Source organism: Astatotilapia calliptera, chromosome 15, assembly GCF_900246225.1.
Source record: "Astatotilapia calliptera chromosome 15, fAstCal1.2, whole genome shotgun sequence".
Classification (NCBI taxonomy): domain Eukaryota; kingdom Metazoa; phylum Chordata; class Actinopteri; order Cichliformes; family Cichlidae; genus Astatotilapia; species Astatotilapia calliptera.
In genome coordinates this window covers 902,795-923,778 of record NC_039316.1, presented here as the reverse complement: position 1 = coordinate 923,778, position 20,984 = coordinate 902,795, and the positions used below count along the sequence as shown (strand labels likewise).

At 41.4% G+C, this 20,984-nt stretch overlaps 1 protein-coding gene across 6 annotated transcripts in view; it reads right to left on the bottom strand.

Annotated features, from left to right (window-relative positions):
• Positions 1–225: 225 nt before the first annotated feature.
• cep128 (centrosomal protein 128) overlaps positions 226–20,984 on the bottom strand; it is a 54,352-nt gene continuing 33,593 nt past the window's right edge. For 5 of the 6 annotated variants that reach the window (XM_026142366.1, XM_026142361.1, XM_026142364.1 and 2 more), the window contains 8 exons: positions 20,555–20,614; positions 15,269–15,461; positions 9,713–9,762; positions 8,244–8,267; positions 5,946–6,023; positions 4,263–4,376; positions 2,134–2,242; positions 226–1,442 (listed from right to left, as the gene is read on the bottom strand). In XM_026142366.1, the coding sequence (XP_025998151.1) occupies positions 1,369–1,442; positions 2,134–2,242; positions 4,263–4,376; positions 5,946–6,023; positions 8,244–8,267; positions 9,713–9,762; positions 15,269–15,461; positions 20,555–20,614 (702 nt within the window). In that variant the 3' untranslated portion in view covers positions 226–1,368. Of the gene's footprint in view, positions 1,443–2,133; positions 2,243–4,262; positions 4,377–5,945; positions 6,024–8,243; positions 8,268–9,335; positions 9,614–9,712; positions 9,763–15,268; positions 15,462–20,554; positions 20,615–20,984 lie in introns of those variants that run through there. The other variant, XM_026142367.1, reaches the window with a different exon arrangement.

Sequence of the window (20,984 nt, the reverse complement as noted above, 5' to 3'; positions counted from 1 at the left end):
CACCCACAGCCCGAGGTACTTGTACTTGTTGACCACCTCCACCTCCTCCCCCTCTATCTGAACCGGCAGTGGACCTTCTCTGGACCTCCCGAAGTCCACAACCAGTTCCTTAGTCTTTGAGGTGTTGAGTTGCAGGTGATTAATGTTAAATGTTTACTCTGATCATTTCAAACTTTTTTTGCATTTCTCATAAAGTTACAGCCATCACTTCAACAGAAAACAAACACACGTTAATAGCATGTTTTATTAAGGCTGAGAGGAATAAATGACATAATACAGGCAGATAATGGCAGAAGTGTGACAGGCCGATAAAACGTGTCTTTTGTATTTGCAATTTTTTATTAAATCAGTAGTGATGAAAAAAAAAGTAACAGTATTTAATGTATTTACTTATATACGGAGGAATCTTTGACCTTTGCATCAGTTTGAGCTTCCCTGCTCTGCCAGAATCCAGTGACATCTGGTTTTATGCTGTACACAACCAACCCGTGCAAACACAGAATGTCCAAACAAAGATTATGTAAACATTTTTTAATATTCACGCACCGGGGACTGTATTTCTGCCTTAACAGCCGAGCAGTAAATTAAAAGGACGTTCCTCTCGTGTGTGGCTTTAGGTTGTCCCTCTGAAGGATTTCAGCTGAAAGCAAAAGATACCGCTGGGAGTAGCTGGAGTCTCTCAGCTGCTGCAAAGCAAACACTTCAGTCTGAAATGAAGGGGACATCAAGTGTGCATAGAAAACTAGACATTTAGCTCCATGCAGATTTATTCACAGTGCATACACTTCCTTCATATTTCATGACAAAATAACCATCTAACTGTGCTCATTTCCTTCTTTCTTACAAATATAAATACTGCAGTATACAAAACATAGAAAGAGTTTCTCATTCATCAAGAGTTGGATGGAAACGCACACACAAAAACATTTGTCACATTGCGCTAGTTTTAAAAAACTGCATATTGTTCAGAAGGCACCACGAGTTCATTTATGGAGTTTGTCTTTTAGCAGAAACACATGATGATAAGAGCAGAACAGACATTTAACCACATCTAGAACAAGACAAGAACGTGGAACAGTGAAACCGTTTTGCTTTGAAATACATTCATGATTATAAATAACAGTTAAACTCTTTACAGCGTGCAGATATTTAGCTCATGTTTTAAAGTGTTTCTTAAAGTTCTGCTTTAATAAAACGTCACAGTCTCGGTCCCGAGCACATTCGCCGACTGCCTGGCTGAGGTAGTCGTGGAGGATTAGCGTCGAGTGCAAGGCCTCTCACTACGTTTCGCTCCGGATGAGCACCAGCAGGTAGAGTCGGTGTGTGTGTGTGTTTGTAGAGATGGATAAAGGTTTGCTAAAGGTTGAACTAATCTGCGAGAGGTTTGGCCCCATCGACTCTGGAGTCGTCCAGGTCTGAAGTGGTCAAGTGTTTGAGAGGCGCTGTGGCAGAGGAGAGAAGAAAGGATACACAGTTACAGTCCTGCTTCATTTACTAACCAATCACAGCGCGACATTTGTGAACAAGACATTTCTCACTAACAAGGCGCATAAAATATGATTTGCACTACCTGCTACAGCCGAGGAAGTCGCAACTATGTGTGGGAATTACTCTGTATATTAACACCAGTGTTAAACAGCCACGAACATGTTTTGGCCTCCATAAATCTCGGAGGTAAAATGGACACAAAGCCACAGAAAGTACGCTCCTCTCGCGCTGAGCCAAATATTTGTAAGCGGCTTAGGAAAGTGCTACAAGTGATTTTGGCTGGGAGCCACTGGCAGTGATACAGGCAGACTCATTTCCAGAGCACTGATGGAAAGTTTCAGCGCCGGCTGCCATGTTTACATACTAAATGAAAGCGAGACTGTGCCCTGAATGTAACATGGTGAAATTTGGGTTATTGGTGAGCGTTATACTGAAATGAATGCAGATCAGAAACACCGAAACATCCTTTTCACTACAGTCTGGATGCAGTTATTTAGAAAAATAAGAATACTTTGACAATAATTTTACTCCAAAATACCGCCGTACTGTATATTTTCAAATGATCAGCAATACAGAGATGCAGGAAATACACGACTCCCATCAAAGCATAGAACAGAAAGGCTGTCAGAGCTGCTCCGTACTCACACAGTGTGTCAGATCTCAGCGAGCTGCTAAGGAACGTGCTGGAGCCTTTGATAGTGGAAGAAAGAGCAGCCAGTTTGAGGCTCCTGGAAGTGGCATCCAACTTCTCGTGCTGGAAGAGGAGGACATGGTAACGAGAATGTAGGCTACACACCAGATTTACAAAAAACAACCAAACACACACAACAGCTCTTTGGGTGGAAGGAGAAAGAAACCTTCAAGAGATTTATAGTCGTAGTGAGCCTGAGGATGGCATCGGTGCATACACTCTGCTGTCAGGTTATGATACAGCTGGATAAAGATAATCTAATGCAGCCGTCCTGCTATAAATCCAGCCTCCGTGAAGGAGATAAACTCCAGTTTTTATTGAAACTGTCTTAGAAAGATGTCGAATCAGCTGTATGGTTGTTTTGGAGGCTACGGTCTGTGCTGCCGATGCATTTCTATTACTTTATTCAGCCCTTTACATCACTGAGCCTCAGACGGCAGTTTGCTGATCTGCAGTGTTCGTGATGTGAAGATGCAAAAAGCCGGTGAACTGAACGAACGGACAATCCATCAAGAAGCTGGTGAGACATTATGAGTGTGCTTAATTTAACAATAATGTAAAATTTCCTTTACGCCATGCAATGATCAACATGGACAGTGAAGTGTGCTGTGCAGGATTCTTAGATTATGCACGCCAGGCCATTTTATTATAGCTAAAATAAACCATCTGAATGAGTCTGGGCTCACGGAAGGGAACAAGGCAGACAAATGCACCACGCTAAAGGAAAGGGGCTGCTGTCTGGGTCCCCAAAATACCTGTATGCATATCAAAAATGCTCGACAAAATGATTTACATAAGCAATCTCAGTCTTTCCAGTAAGTATACGCCAAAAAGTCATAACATTAAAACCTGGCCACCTACTTGATCACTCCTGCAGACAACAGAGACCACCCCACCTGCACCGCCTCAAGGCACTGACACACAGAGGGCTTCCCTCCATCATTTTGCAAAAAGAAAAACTGCTCAGAAACAGCTCGAGTAATACAAATCAGAGTCTTGGGCATACCAGCATCTACTGGAACAAACCTGATCCACAAAACATCCCAGCCCGAAAGATCCACTGCCAACGTCCCAGTGCCAGACACCACAAATGTCAGAGGCTGTTTAGGAGGCAGGAGGAAAGCAGGTGTTTTTAATATTGTGGCTGAATGCTGTGTACCTGTGCTGCCACACTTGCAAGTTTACAGGTCTCCAAAAACGCTGGTGTGCAGTTTGAAAAAATCCCTTAATATTCTGTGGTTCTTTTGCAAGGTCCACAAAGGTGCAGCGGCTGCTTAAAGTATGACACGGAGCGCTTGTTGTCTTTTATCCTCAGGATATGGATCACTAACTTTCCAGATGTCCTACGAGGCCAGAGTAGCGGCGGACCAAAGAGATAATATGAGCAGAAAAGTCCGAGAGCCTCAGCTAAACGTGATGTGGAAGCTGTTTGTAAGCACTGCTGCCTCTGTTTAAGATGGAAGTCTTATAAAGACATTCATCCATCCTTTTTCCTTAAACAAACCCCGAGTGGGCAGCAGCTATTAAGCTAATGCAATCGCCACTTATCACTCAACGCAGGAGTCATTTGGCAAACCAATGGGGTAATCTGGCAGATTAAAGCCATTTAAAAAGTGACTGTATGGCTGTTTAGGGGAGGCTGTAAACTGCTGATGGCAATCAGCTGTCAACGACGATGTCTTGATGACTCCCCCGGCTGCTTTATAACAGAGAGGATGACAGTAGCAATTAACAGTGAGTGGCAAATTCAAGTTGGGGTTTTGTTTTTGTCTTTTGGGGGGGGGGTACATTAGTGGCACCCCCAGAGCCTGTCCCGCTCTGTCCATCCATGCTATGTTACCACTGTGCGAATTTATTCATTTATTCAAACGAGCTGCAAATGAGGTGCAGTGCACACACCGGCATCTGTGTGGGTGAGCCAGACTCATAACCGACTCTCAAAGTCAGGCTATCCTTATCCAAACAGCTGCTGTTTGAACAAAGCGCCGCAATTAGTGACTGAAATAGAAAAAGTGTAGGTTGTTGTTCTAAAGTATCGTCTCTTGCTAGGCATCAAGGTACTGCAACCGTGTGTCTAACATACTCTGTACTCTTGGATCCTGCGTTTGGACTCATCCAGCTGGTGCTGCAGGTCCCAGACGATCTCTTTGTATTTGGCGTGGCGCTCCTCTACCATCTCCCTCTGCTGCTGTGAGTCCTGAACACACAAGACAGAAGCTGTGTCATCAGATTGTGCGACTATTTCTAAACAGGCAGAAAAGAAAAGAATCTAAACAATCTTAAACAGTTTTTCTTTTTGGGTTAATTAGTCAGAGAACAACTGAATAAATAGTAGTGGTGTCAAAGTGCACAAGCTAATCTTTTGAATTCACGAGTGCTTCCTATAACAGTAAATTGGAGCCTGGCAGTCCATTACACTCACACACAAGTGTTGCAGGACTCAGCAAACTACACAATACCTGGATGTGACAGCACTACACATAGGTGGGCGTGATTGTGAAACAAGACAAATATTTCGTTATTTGAGGTTTAGTTAGAGCTCTGGACTTATCAAATAGATTTACACTGACTACTGATCAGCAATGAGAATAACAGAAAGAATTTAACATGTAGATTACCTCCCTATCAATAATAAAAGCCCAAATAAGCAAAATCAATAAACTAACCATTAATTATTTAGCTAAAATCTAGTATAACGCACATTGGCATTGGTGTGCATGGAGTCAACATGACATAACAGGCTGTGTGTCTGCCAGCTTAGACTGAGTCACTCACACAGATGCAGTTAAGCTGTTGTTATGCTGCTGAGTGAAGCAACCTGCTGAGGCTCAATTCTTCATTTACTTACTGAAGTCTTTTTCTGCTCTCTGCTCTCAGCACAGTCTGACCTGAAACCAACGGCTCTGTTGGGCTGACTCACAGTTTGGTGCTCGTTTTAGCTTCACATGGATGTGATCCTGCTCTTTGTACTGGTTTTAATTTATTTTTACACTATTAAAGTGTTTCTTAAAAATTTAGTTAGCTTCATTTGTTTGAGACATTGTTCTGGACATCACATCACCACTGCCCCAATTGGTTCCTTTGGCAGTCCTGGTCTTTGCTTGTTTTGTGCATTAGCAAACAGATTAGCAACAGCTAAGCTTATCTTCGACAGCTGAGCAAAGGAATAAAATACTTTGAGGCCTCTGACTATAAACTTAGCAGTGATGATTCTGCTGAGTCATGCTGCTTCATGATGCGGAGCTTTAACCATGGAAGATGCAATTAGTCACATCTGCCCGGTGCTGAGCCTCCTCCAGCTGTTTCAATGCTTCACTGTATGTGTCAGGAACTTGAGACTGACAAAGGACTAAGAGGACCTTCGCTGATAAACATCTGTCATTATATTGAAAATGATGATCAGGCCATTTAGGTTAGTGCTAGAGTTTGACAATAGGGAGATGCAGACAGAACTTTTTCATGTGATTTTGTGGCATTTTGACTGTCTTGCTGCAGCAGCTTAGTGAGGGAATCCTCCTTATGTTACGATGATTGAAAGTTTAACTGGCTCTTGTGTTTTGTCCATTACGTTTGCCTGCTAATCAGTTGTGCAGTGGTAAAGTTAGTAAAGCATTAATTCCATAGTTTTGCAATTAATAATCCATAATTATAGGATTTAATCCTCTTATATGTGACTCAGAGCTAATTGTGCAGTTACTCGGTTAATTTTTGCGCGTTCATTAACAGTCAAATAAAAGAAGTAATCTAGATTATATGTGATCCCCACCTCCAAATCTCTGAAGTTCTCCATAAGAAGCTGTTTTTCTGGAATAGACTCCAAGTGATCCAGGGCTACTCTTGTATTCTTAAAAAAAAGAAAACACACACACACACACACACACACACACACACACACACACACACACACACACACACACACACACACACACACACGAATATTTAACAAATGTAAATGGAAGATACTGAAAACTGTCAGAACTGAAAACAGCATCTGTGTTTTTAACATCATAATTACAAGTGATCCAAGTGATCCCGACGCAGATGTCAGTAAATCCAATAACACAACGAGGAACCCCAAAAATCATAAACACGTAGACACACATGCTACAAAACCAAAACAACACATGGAGATTTAATGATTAATAATATTGGGGCCACTTCCCAATTCCATTAATTGCCTCTCCTTTTCCCTCGCCACGTTTTCCTCGTTCGTCAGCACTTCCCACTTACAGCCAACAAAAAAGATCAAAGAACAACAGCGAGGAAGGAAAAGTCGATGAAATAAGAGTGAAATGAGACGTCGCTCCGAGTCGAGGTTCATCTTAAACGATAATCACCGATGAAGGTTGCGCAGCTGGATGTTCGTGGGTTTAACTGCTCTGCAGAGTCGACTGACGCCTTTGTATTTGCACACATAATGGATGTACTGGCTAAACAACAAGGGTCCGTGGCTGATACTGTTAGCAGCACATTTATGTATTATTTATACCCTCCCACATGACAGTACTGAATGTGGAGTAGCAGACACTGCATACAAAATTAACCTGAATTCTGACTGTGCACACATCAGTCCAAAGTTGTTTTGTAAATGCATTTATGATCCAGATACCAGATCCATAATGGACTTCAAAATAAAAGTTTCAACACATTTCAAGGTGAAAGCACGAGCAAAAATATGATGTTTTTCTGTACTTGACCACATACGCCCCAAAAAGAGCCGACACGTGGCAGACAGCATCAAAAAAAGCCAATAATCTATCTACATCCTGAACAGTGTGTGACGCCTAAATCTCTGCACAACGTGTGGAGCTGAGCTGTGCCATATTGTGCCCATTCTACATGAAACGATGCTTTCTAACAATTTATTGGCAACAAAAACAAAAGCACAGTGGCATTAAAAATATATGAGAGTTCAGAGGATGAAGGTGAAGGTATGAAATCAAATGTCCCTCCATGGCACACAGCGTTTCCTCTGCCTTTGGTGCGTATGTAACCAGCTACAAACTTAAGACACCATCAGTTGAAAGGGAGACGTCCTTCCTGGGCACCGTACTCAAATATGGTGGAGGAACGTGATGGCATCCACAAACTGCAACCCCTCTGTGTTTTTAATAGATTCATTATAAGTTTCTGAGATGAAATCAGTTTGTTAGAAGATTAATTACACACAATTTTATGGATATTTATGAGTACAGTAACCTTCTTTTTCCTGTAAAAGAACCTCAAAAAGTTACTGACTGTACCTTTAAACAGACATGATGTCATACTGCTTGGTCAATTCAAAAGCTAATTGAGGACTTGTTACAACACACTCAGCACCATCTTTAATTAAGTACTACTCTAGCTGCACGCCCTTCTATTCATCTCTTCACTGTACCTTCAATAGCCTTTTGTTCACATTCAGATGGAGCATTTAAGCATCAAAAGAGCTGGCTGTTACAAGGTGTCACACTGATTGCTACGCTGAATGGCACGCTGACATACAAGTAAGATTTACTTGATGGTCCCCATTTCCCAGGCTGGTGACAGATGGGTCGATGTGTCCTGCCACTTTGTGATTGCAGTAAGCAAAAATGATGTTGGCGGTCCGGCTATTTCTTCCTTCTTTCTTGTAACAGCTAATTGAAGCCTGAAGTAGACAAGCATGCTGCATAATAGTGATGGATGGACAGCGTGGCTTGGGTGGCTTCGTTTATTTATTTTTTTAAAGAGAGTAATAAGCGATTGGGTCAATACACTCTTTCAGTGGTGCTAATTAATTTCTGGCTGACACGTAAAAGCTTATTAGAGATGTTAGTGGTAGACGTTAACCGTTCGGATGGTGAGGTCGATGCTGCATTGTCAGTGCAGCCTGGTTCTTAACCTCATCAGAAAGAGTGATGATGATTAACAGAGCTCTGAGCCTTGACTAAAGAAATCATTTTCTGTGTTAGCCTCTATGGGCTGCTGGGCAAACACAGCCTTAGGTGAACCTGCCTACACGGCTGAGCCAAATACAGCTGAAAACCTGGGAAAAAATAATAATAAAAATAACAGAAAAATGATGTAAAACATCACATCTTACCAGCTCCAGATCCAAAACACGGTCCTAAAGAAAACACAAACACAGTAACATTACTGAACTGTAGCACTGGTCTTTAAATGCATATAAATGCAGACAGTGAGTCCGGGGAACGGCTCAAAATGGTGGCTGAGCAGAGAGAAACCACGTGTTTGTGTTAGCGTGTGTAGGAGGAACAAATTGACAAAAGAGAGAAATAGTGTGCTCCAACAAACGGGTAACAAGGGAATGAAATGCAGGGGCTAGGGAGAGTCTGTAGCACACAACAGACTTCTTATCACACACACCGACACACTCGCACAAAGACAAACCGCTCTCGCCGCTCATCCAGCTCCTGACTGATGTTCCCTCTCTAACGATGCATAAGTGATGCTATGCCTCTTATCTGCCACTCAAACGCACACCTGCTCTTCCCTCCAACCGACTGCTTCTCCCCCTGTGCCTGTAATGTGTTGATGGTTTCTAACAGGGGGACTTTTTTCCCGCCTCAGCCCACCCCCAACTTCTTTTTTTTAAACTCTACGTCCTTCACACCGTCTTTTCTTTTTACATCTCTGTCTCCTCATCCTTCATAATTAAAAGCTCGGTGGTGTCTAAAACAGTGCACAAGCTCTGGCAGGTGCCATTATGCAGCCACAGATGAGCCCGCAGACTCCGTGCACAGTCACACAGAGCTAGACGGTCTCTTCTCAGACGGTTCGCTGCCTGTGTGTGTGCATGTGTTTCTTGCTGTTTAATAGTGAATAAAGGACCAGTCCACTTGAGACTAGGTGGGTTGGTGTCCTGCCAAGTGTAGCTGCTGCAGTATTGAAAGACAGAAACAAGGCCTCGAGTGGCTTTTAAACTCCGAGCCATCTTGTCCGCAGTAATTAGCTTCTTGTCCAAGCTCGGCAGCAAGGAGTCTGTCAGGCCTACAGCTGTGAAGTAATGTTTGTAACACACCCTCAGAGAGCTCAGATGACCAAAACCCAGACATACAGCACTGTGCAAAAATCTTGAGTCTCCAATTAATTTCTTTATATTTAGCTTCCAAGGAGCCATACTTTATTTTAAAATTGTTTTTATCTATTTTTAATTAAGACTTCTTAAGCAATAGTTTGTAATGGCTTCATTTTCCAGCATGACAATGATCCCCAGACACACTGCCTATTCAGTAAAAGCATATCGTAATAGCAAAACACTGTGTTCCTGAAGACGACTTAAATAAATGATAAGCGAGTTCAGGCTGTGCTGAAGAATAAAGATGGTCACACCAAAATACTGACCGACTTTCAAGCATGTAGAATCGTACAAACTCGGTTTGTCTTATTGCTGCATTTCCATGTATGTTTGCATATGTTCCAATGGGTCTCTGCACCTATTCCACATTTTCCCTGTAAAGTTAAGAGAAATGATGGGTGGCTCAAGACTTCTGCACAGCACTTTGCCAACTTAAACACAAACTAACCATATTATATATATTTTACACTAACCTGAAGGCTTCTCATTTCGTCCTCTTTCTTGCGACTTCTCTCCAGCAGCTCTGGAATGACATCAGTGTGTAAGAAGAGATGGTGCAGTTGATGGAGCGAGTTGTCAGATGTCACAGTAATATCTGTGGTCCATATGAGCTGTGTAAGGCCAGGCCAAATAATACTAGCTTCTATTGTGATGCCTGGTCCACCTGTGCAGGTGCTGGATGTTTTTAATATCTGAAACCAATACAGCTTCTTGATGAAACAACTATTACTAATTGCATCATTTTGCAGTTTAAGTGTAACAGGATGCTGTTGTCATTCACGAGCTGCTCACTTACTATATTTTGCCTTTTGACTGTTGTTTCAAACACAAGCCTGCTTGGGGTTTTAGTTAATAATAAAAAATATCATTTCTTTTTTAAATGGAGAAGTGATTTCCTGACATTTAACCTCCAAGAACACAAGAAAAGATGATTTGTTTTATACTGATTACATTCTGGCCATGTGATGAACCCTAATCCAAACACAGCTCGGTGCTGTGCAGTGCTGATGGATTATTTTTACCCCGACAGGTAAATGAGGGACAAACTGCTTATGTCGCTCATCTTGATTCTGAAGACTGACAAAACAAAAGCTGTATTTTCTAAAAGGTATGTAGCATAAGTGTAAGTAGCATAGAACATCATAGCAACAGTGAAACATGGTGGTGGTAGTGTGATGCTCTGGGGCTGCTTTGCAGCTTCAGGACCTGGATGATTTGCTGTAATCGATGGAAGCATGAATTCTGCTCACCACCAGAAAATCCAGGTAGTTTTAATGCCCTAAAGATTGATTGGATTATTCAGCAGGACAATAATCCACAAGTGGAGCACACTAGTCAAAGTCTGGACTTCATTCTGATGGGGATGCCGTTCATTCTGGGAAACCCTCCAATGTGGCTGAATTCAAACTATTCTGCTAAGGAGAGCGGACTAAATTCCTCCACAGTGATCTCAAAGACTCATTGCCACTTATCGCGAGTTAACCAGTTATTAGGTTTATGGGGCGATTACATTTTCACACAGATCCAGCTTGGTCTGAATAGCTTCCCCTGACACTAGAACTGCCATTATACCCTAACTCATAAGAAGCACCAGGAGGGCTAATTTTGACTCCATCCTACCACAGCACTAATGGCAAATAAATCATTTCTTGAAGAAGTTCAGTTACTAATTTCCTTCTAATTATTGAAATTTAAGATTGAAATTAAATTTAAGATTCAACAAAACGAGTATTAAAATAACATTTTGAGGGTTTTCATTAGTTTTATAAATGATTTTGATAATTTCATTACAGATTGTAAAGTTAAACAGGGCAAAACAATTAACTAATAAGTGATAATAAGTATACAGAATAACTAGCAAATAATTGAAGTATTACAGAGAAAGAACATTATGAAGAGTTAAGTTTATTCTGGATGTAGCGCAGCTACACGTTTTGTAGCTGAGCTACAATAAACACTGTGACAACGACTGAACAGCTGATTGCCTCCTTTTTAAATCTGACCTCACAGTTACCCACAAAAATGTAAGAAACATATTTTTTATTAATTACCGTAATTGTCGGGCTATAAGCCGCTACTTTTTGCACAAGCTTTGAACCCTGCGGCTTTTAGTCAGGTGCGGCTTTTCTATAGATTGTCCATGATTTTTGTCATATCGTAAGACGATTTGTTTTGTTTGTTCCGCTGTTGTACGGCACTACGTTGCCTGGCGGAAGGATCGGGGTTCAAGAGTGGTATGTTGGTCACATGTCCATCCGCCAGGCAACGTAGTGCCGTACGAAGTAGCGCGAAAAACAAACTTCAAAGTAGCGCTACACGTTCAGCTGGATGATGAGCGGCGATAAACTTGCGAAAAGCAAGTTATGCCCAACTCCACCGGTGGATTCTGACAGCGTGGAAAAGTGCGCAAACATCCACGATCACCAACGGATTTCGAAGGGCTGGACTGCTGCATGATGAAGAGGAGGACACCGCCACGGCCCTTCTGAGGGTGTTCGACTCCGACACTGACAATGAGGATTTCTTTGGTTTTGAAAGTGACAACGAAGGAAAGAAGCTGAGAGTGGATAACGAAGCCACCCTGAGCCTGTTCGTTTCCGACACTGGAGAAGAGGACTTTGGTGGTTTTAGTGGGCAGAAAGATGATGGTGAATGGCTGACTTTTCTTCTTGTTAAAGCCGTGTCACTGCACCTGAGCCTAAAAGGTAGTCTGAATCTATTTTTCTGGTGTGCTGTAGGTTACTGTTATGTACTACATTTGTTACTCATTTATGAAGCACAGCACATGTGCAAATATGTACCCATAACTTGTTTTTCAAAATATTAATAAAAGGGGTGTGTCTCCAAACAGCCATCTCTTTCCTGACAATTCGATTTGTGCATATTCTCTTACATATGATAAGTCAATATTGAAACACCTGCGGCTTTTGGTCAGGTGCGGCTAATGTATGTACAAAACAGGATTTTCCCCTGATTTTAGCTTGTGCGGCTAATATTCAGGTGCGCTCTGTAGTCCGGGAAATACGGTACTGTAAAAGTAGAAGAGTCAAAGTTTATCATCTAGTTCACGTCTGCCTCTGATCACCAAACCTGCGACCACACCCCGCGACCTCGTCACCTCGATCAGCTGCTCTGATCTGGATTTATTTATTTTATTTATATTTAGCCACTGTAGTTACATATTTATGAATCACATCCAGATAATTTTGGAAGCCTTAAAGTTTAAAAAATGTGTGTAAACCATTGTGATGTTAGGTAGGGCTGCTCGATTATGGCAAAAATGATAATCACGATTATTTTCACTGAAATTGAGATCACGATTATTTGACGATATTTATTTAACCCTTTAAGACCTACTATAGAACCAAGTCCACCAGAGCTTATATTATTTTTTTACATGCTGTAGTGCCATTTGTGGGAGCATTTCAATTTGCTATGCAACTGTTATAGCCCATATTTTAATAATATGTATGCATTAAGTCCATAGTAATTACATAAATTGCAAAAAAGTGCAATAAACTACAAAAAAAATTGAAAATCGCTTTTGTTTTGTTTACATATATTTCTACTTGGAGAAATTTAAGAGGTTTATCCCTCAAAACTTTAAATACAATAAAGTTGCAAAAAAAAGTTTACAACAACAGGAAATTTATTTTGTGTGTCTTCATAGTTTTATTTTGGAGATACAGCAATTTTTATATACTGCAGGAAAAACAAAAAACAATCCTATGATGCAAATTTGCAAAGAAAACAGCACGTGCATCATTTCACTGTGGGAAGTGTTACGAACAGCTGATAGGAACGGCAAAGCGTGTTTCTGGAATATTATGTTTTTGTTCCTGCAAGCGCTTTTTATGCAATTTTTGCAAAGCTTTATGCGGAAGGAAACCGTGACCGAGGACAAGCTGATGGCATCAGATGTAAGTACAACTCCTCCGGTTTCATATGCAAAACAAATTATTGCGCTAGCTTACACGGTTCAGATTCTACAGGGATTTAAAAATAGTTACGGAAAACGGAGTGTGCTGCTCTGACCGGCTTTAAAGGGTTAACAATGACTTTAAAAAAATAATATAAAATAGTGCGCAACACCACTGAAGTTTTTTTTTTAAACTCTCTTTTCAACCAACAGCAGTCACTCTCCAAATAACTTCTGCTTAGCTTTCCGAGCTTCCCTCGGGTCCTCTTAATCAGCGGTCTCCAACCTTTTTTGCGCCACGGACGGTTTATGCCCGACAATATTTTCACGGACCGGCCTTTAAGGTGTCGCGGATAAATTAGGGAGGGGCTAATAATCGGCTCAGTCATTTTTAATGATCGTTGAAAGCCCAGATCGTAATCGTGATTAAAATTCGATTAATTGAGCAGCCCTAATGTTAGGTAATTGGTAATTTCACAGCAGCGTCTTTGGTTGTTCTAAGTTCATATTTTTTTTTACCCCCACACACCCCAAATTTCAGTACTTTACCAATAAGCCCATTTTAGGAAAAGCCATGAAATATGAGATTCTGTGGTTTTAATTTAACAGAATTACACAGTTTTTAATGCCATGCGGTCAAAATCATTGTATTTACTCGACTTCTCTTTACTAATCTAAAAACTGGTTTGATGATCTGAAACATGTAACTGTGACAGACGCTACGTTTTCACAGCTCAGTGTCTCCGCTGACCGACACGTCCAGCCCGTCGCAGCTGCAGGAGGAGCTGTAATACTAGAACAGCTGTTTCCACACATACACTGCAGACCTGTTTTTAAGGGAAAGGGCCAACAGGGAGCACTGCACAAGTGATGAAAGGTCTTAGGAAAAATACACAAACCGCAACCGCAATCTGACACAAATCCTGTACACCACACAATGTCTCCGCTGAGTGCTGGCAATAATGGCTAATGTGTTGAGATAAAAACAAGCAGCTCTCAGAGCTCACGAGAATACAGCTCCCCCTTTGAGAATATTCATTAATTAGTATTTACCATAATGCATGGTTGAGGATATAGTTGCAAAATGCACCATGTAATTACAGCCGTTACTGAGAAGAAGAGTTTATAGCAGAGGTTATAAAATCCACACCTTCAATACTCAGATACTGCTGCTGTGACAAAAGATTACTCTTAGCTCTAACTACTAAAGAGACCACATCACTGCTCCTGCCTGCAGTGCAGACTCAAACTGCTGATCCAGAGACGGGAGGAGCTGATTCCAAAGGTGATCGAAATGATCTTGCGCGTGTATCATTAACTGAATTGTCCAATCACTTTACTCGAAAGAAAAGAAAAATGTAAACAGATAGCTAGCTCTGTTTCCATCTCCTTGACCATAGCCAGCTATCCAGCTGTCTCCAGTCCCCCTGTGTCTTTTAGATCTCTGGTAATGGAACACAAATTAGGTTCATTTCCCCGTATTGTTCAGACGAAGCGCTGAAAACAAGCTTCTCTTCCTCTGCCAGTTACAGCTCATTAAGAGAAATTCAGTCAAAAATGGGGCTCACATTGGGAAAAACAAGTCATCTTTCCACGCGAGGCTCAAAGTTCACAAACCATTAAGATTCTTTCTCAAACATCTGCAACTACAAACAGTCAGACCCATCGTAACAAACAAAAAACAATGATTCAGGCACACACACAGTCATTTTCACCAGCATCCATTACAGCAAAACACAACAAACAGTGAGCAACAAAAACACTTCTGTCACACGCCTGCACTGAATGACTTTCTTAATGATGGTGTGATTACATGTAAATGTGAGAGGATGAAAACGGGAGATTGGAGTCTGACAGCTGTGTTAATCAAAAGGAACCATTAGAGAGAGAGGAGACTTTCATGGAGAGCTGGCTGTGATAAGTACAACTTCTCACCCTCGTGAATGCTGAGAGCATGGAGAACTAAAGGACTTCTCATCCTGTGCACTCTAACAGCTGCTAGCTGCCTTTACAGGCAGAATGACTGTGATTTGTGTCGCCTGATGCTGTGCAGGGGCATCCCGAGTGTGAGTGAAATCAACATGAAGGCGTTTCTCCAATTAGATTCTACCTTTCTTTTCAGTGCTGAGAGAGTGCATCAGCTTCTCCTGTTGGTCCAGGCGCTGCAGGAGAGCTCTCTGCTCTGAGTCGCGGCTTTGCCTGAGGGCCTTCAACTGATCCTTGGTCTGCTGATGTTGCCTCCTCAGGCGCTGTTCTCTAGTGTCGCGCTCACGCACCTCCTCACACAGCCAGCGCAGCTTGGTCTGGTTGGTTTAATAAATACAAACATTGTTGTAGTTAGTCTGAAAACTGTGGAGGGGATCAGGCCAGCCAGCCTCAGGCCCCACCATGACACACTACATTTAATACACAAGTTGGAACATGACAAGGGATTTTCTGGGTTTTCTAACATAGAATCCTGCACGCCAATCAATGCAAAGGACACTGAGCAGGAGTAGGGTTGCAAAGGGGCGGAAAATTTCCGGTAAATTTCCGAAAAGTTTCCGGTAAATTTCCATGGTAAGTTAAGCTTGGGAATTTTGGAAATATTCCATATTGGAAACTGTCCATGGAAATAATGGGAATTTAGGAGAACTAACTGGGAATATATTATTTCCAAGCATAAATATAAACAGAAATCATAAGAAAACCTCCATGCAAAATGTTTTCAACAGATATTTAAACAGATTTATTTGTAAGTACAGTAGAATAGAACACGTTTCAATAACTTGTTTCATGGATGAATAAAAACAGAAATGTTGAGTTCAATATTACCATCCCCTAACCCCGCTCATTCAAAAATGCCCCCTGTCCAAAAATCTCCACAAAGTCCCATTCAAAAGGTTAAATGAAAAATGCCACTTATCCTCCAAAACGTCCCATTAAACATTCAAATCTTCCTTCAAGCAATCCTCTTTTCTCATTTTTGCTCAGTCAATAGACTCTTCCTGGACCTCATCATCATCCAACAACATGTCCACTTCCTCAGCATCCAACTCTGAGTCTTCCTCTTCAGTGTCACTTTCCAGCTTTGTTGAGGATGGCTCTGTGTCAGGCTCAAAGAGCCGTAGGTTTGCCCAAATGCCGACCAGCTTTTCCACTCTCACATTTGTGAGCCTGTTGCGAACCTTTGTGTGGGTGTTCCCAAACAGTGACCAGTTGCGCTCGGAGGCGGCTGATGATGGTGGGATTTGGAGGAGGATGGAGGCTACAGGTGCAAGGGCCTCAGATTCACATAGTCCCTTCCACCAGGTGGCTGCAGATATGTGCTGGCATGACTGCCATATTCCATCCCCTTTCCAAAGGCCTTGCTTTGTTCGATACTTTGCCAAACTGCCTAGAACTTTGCCTTTATCGAGACCCAGGTGGTCAGACATGGCTGTAATGACCGCATAGGCACCGTTGATCTCTTCCCCGGAAAGTATGCCCTTGTCATATTTGGGGTCCAGCATGTATGCTGCTGCATGCACTGGCTTCATGCAGAACTCCCTCCGCTATTCCAATGACTTGACCACAGCCGTTTCCTCTGCTTTCAGTAGTAGGGAAGTGGGCAGAATTGTCTGGATTTCTTCTTTGAGTTCTGCAAAAAGGCACTGGACATCTGACAAGATGGCACCATCCCCCTCTATCTTCGCTATTGCTGCTGCAATAGGTTTGAGGATTTTCTGACTGCTAGATACTCTTTCCCAGAACACATCATCCAAGATGACCTTCTTGATGTCACTGTCGATGCCTACAGACTGGGATATGGCCATCTCTTGCAGAGACTCCTTTCCCTCCAGAAGGCTGTCAAACATGATAACAACACCACCCCATCGCGTTATGCTGGGAAGCTTCAGTGTAGTACTCTTGTTCTTTTCCTTTTGCTTTGACAGAAATGTAGCGGAAGTTACTTGTTTGCCTTTAACATATTTCAGAACTTGCTTCACTCTCTTATTCAGAGTGTCCATTGTTTTTAGTGCCATTATGTCTTTTAGGAGAAGGTTTAGTATATGGGCTGCACAGCCAATAGTAGTTATATGAGGGTAGGTCTCCTCCACATGTGCCCAGGCAACCTTCATGTTGGCTGCATTGTCAGTGACCAGTGCAAAAACCTTATCTGGTCCAAGGTCATTGATGATCACTTTTAGCTCATCTGCAATGTATTGGCCTGTGTGTCTGTTTTCCTTTGTGTCTACACTCTTGTAGAACACAGGCTGAGGAGTGGTGATTATGTAGTTAATAATTCCTTGTCCCCTGATATTGGACCATCCATCAGAGATGACTGAAATACAGTCAGCTTGGTCAATGGTCTGTTTCACCTTTGCTTGAACTCGACTGAACTCTTCATCCAGTCGATGAGTAGACAATGCATGTCTGGTTGGGGGAATCTATGCTGGTCGGAGAACATTCAAAAATCTCTTCCAGTACACATTGGATGTCAGCATCAGGGGTGAGCCAGTTGCATAGATTGCACGAGCGAAACACTCATCTGCGTTTTTCTGGCTAGTGTCATCCATAAAATCAAAGAATCCTCTGATGCCAGAGGGACCAGGAGCTGATGAGTGGGTATCTGACTCTGATACAGCTGAAACAGATTCATTTTCCCCTTGAGTGGAACTCCTGGCTGCTGCATGTGTTGGGCCTTGAGGAATTTTTTTGCACTTTGCAATGTGCTGCTGCATTTTTGTGGCATTCTTCACGTACGTCTTATCACAATATTTACACATATATACAGGTTTCCCTTGCACATTAGCTGGTGTAAAATGTCTCCACACATCAGATAGCGCACGTGGCATTTTTCTGTAAAATAAAACAAGAGCTTGTAAAAATGCTAATGCAATGCAAGAGATTGTAATAATACAATTGCAATATGATAATAAACAGATATAAATAGTAAGGCTAGCTAAACAACTGGAATGATCTTCAAAACAAAACAACCAAATGAGGAAGCTAGCATCTTCTTTATGTTATACTAGCTATGGCTTATTTAGCATCTAACAGATGCTAGCATTTTATTTAGCATCTAACAGATGCTAGCATTTTATTTAGCATCTTATCAGATGCTAGCATTTTATTTAGCATCTTATCAGATGCTAGCATTTTATTTAGCATCTTATCAGATTGCTATCTACCAGATTAATACATTTTATGTGATATTCACAATTTAAACATTTAATGAATATATTTTCCCATAATATCATCAAAACTTACCTCACTTGTTAAGTCCACAGGCTCAAATGTGTGCCTTTAATACTCTTTGTCCTTCAGGCTCAAAAGTGTGGTCCATGTGTACATGTGATGGAGGCATGCACAGTGCCAGTAGGTGGTCTCAATAGCCATGCAGCAAGCTTGTGCTCTGTACATGTGATTAAGGAATGGCATGGATATTCAAGTGTATTTGAATTGCATTTGTTTGTTTTTGTCAATATTATGCTAAAATATACTTTCCTCAACTATATTTAAGTTCCCTAAGAAGAGCCAACCTTCAATTTTGAAAATTCCCACTTTATTCCCATAAATTCCCGTTAATTCCCGTTAATTCCCATAAATTCCCGTTAATTCCCGTTAATTCCCATGGAAAGATTCCATCTTTGAAAATTCCGGGAATTTTGCAACCCTAAGCAGGAGTTTAATTAAGAGGACAAAACTTCCTGATCCTTATTTTCCCTGTGCAGCCAAATCATTTCAACTTAATTTTTCATTACTTTCAAAGGCGTTTTCCTGTCTAAGCTGCCAGTTTACAGCTCAAATCTCAACATTATTATTTTTTCATTTTTGTCTTTTAGCTGAATCCAGACCCAGGTTGTAAAGTCACGTCAGAAAAAAAACCAAACCACACAAAATGAGCACAGCAGTGTAAATTTACTGTTTCCTACAACAGGCTTCCACAGCAGAGCCAAATGACTGGTTCAATTGTTATTCCAACTGTGCACTGTAAGCCTGTAAATCATACCTACATTATACTACCATAAAAACTCTTAACAAGGGAGCTAATTACCTCCCTTGTTCTCCAGCGTTTTACTCTTGTAAATGCACATTACTCTGAGAGAATTTCTGACAGGAGATACATTACAGTGATAAACACTACAAATTGTGCAAACACATTTTAACACGGTATCATGCATCACAGCCACAGCTTTAATTACACATTTCTTTTGAAAGTTTACAACAATAAACGGGGATTGATTTGTCTCGGAGAAAGGCAGGTGGCAGCTAAAAGGGCAGAGGACGACAGCGAGCATCTCCTCTGTCGCATGAGCCCCGCGAGAACATCATGGAAACTGATAACTGATATAAAAGCACCGATGATAACAAGATATGGCTGCACGTCTGTGAGAAGTTTAATTTACAGCTATCGTTGGGGAACCTGGTAAATCTCAACTCTTATCTGACTTTCATTGACATTCGAATGACACTGACATTTATTACAAACTCTAAGCACACATTGGTGCACAGCAAAATAGTTCAACAATGAAGCGTCATAGTTTTCTGAGAAGTTTTTACCACAGTAAATGTTTGCACAAATATATCTCCACATCTATGGTGGAGGGCTTTCCTGGCATGAAGACATTTTTGGCATCGCTTAAAGCAGTTTTATCCAGACATGAAAGACTTCGTGCAGTTTTGGTAATTGAGGTTTTAACTACTCAACCATTGTTGTTCAGAACTCTTAGCAACTTATTAAGAAAATGCACACGTTTCTGTCAAATGAGGTAAAGCCAGATAACTAGAGGCTGCCTCTGACTGCATGCTGCTCACACTTTCCATCTTGCTCATATTTCATGTTGTTTAGCATGTTGGGGACAAACTGAGGAAACAGTCACTAAAGCACAGGAGTCTCTTTATAAAAAAAACCTTAAAAAAACTGGACAAAAAAGTCTGGCGAGACGTCATTTAATGAGTCTGAAAAATATGAAATCATTTTCCGAGATGTGTTTGGTATTAAAGATCTTAAATGGTCTGGCAGCTCCTCCACCGCCTCATTTTTTAAACTTTCGCACAGCAGAATCTGTCAAATCTACAAGGTTATCTTCAACTTAAGACTGCGCTGCACGTTTTCATCCCTCTGCTTTCTTTTTCATTAAGAACTGCAGCTCTATCACCAGCTTTAAAAACTCACAGAATATGAACACTGATGTCTATTTTCTCATAGGTGTGCGGACGCTTTGTTTGTTTTGTAATTTACGTTTATGATCTTCGCCATGTAACCTGGCAAAGAACTGCAGATGCAAATTAGTTTTAAGCCAACTCTGGCAAACCCTTATGTTAATATTGTATATAATCCCTTGTTAAAACAAAAATCTTCACTATGTCTTGACTGTATTATTTGTGTGTGTAAGAATGGTTCTCTCCAGGGACAAAAGCTGAATCAAACCTTAGTCTCAGCCAGCCAGCGGTGCGAGTCCTTCACCAGTTCAGGTCTCTGAGAAATTGCCTGTTAGAAAATTACAAAAACAAGCAAATAAATACAAAAGCAAACTTTCCTGTTGCTGTTACGTGTATATGCTGTAGGACAAGGCGAAGTTAAGTTGGATAGACAGCAAGTGAATCGAAATGCAGATGGACAAACAAGAGGACAGGAACCAGATCGAACAGCCTCCTGTCAAAACTCTTAACTTTAGTGAAGAGGGGCCTCTGCCAACTTAAATTGGCGTGCGCATGTTAAACAGCTATGACACAACACACACACACACACACACACACACACACACACACAGTTAGTGCGTGTCATAAAAACGAGCTCAGGGAGTATGTTCCAATCTTTCCCAGACAAGCTTGTCAGCATCAGCAATACAAACTGACTG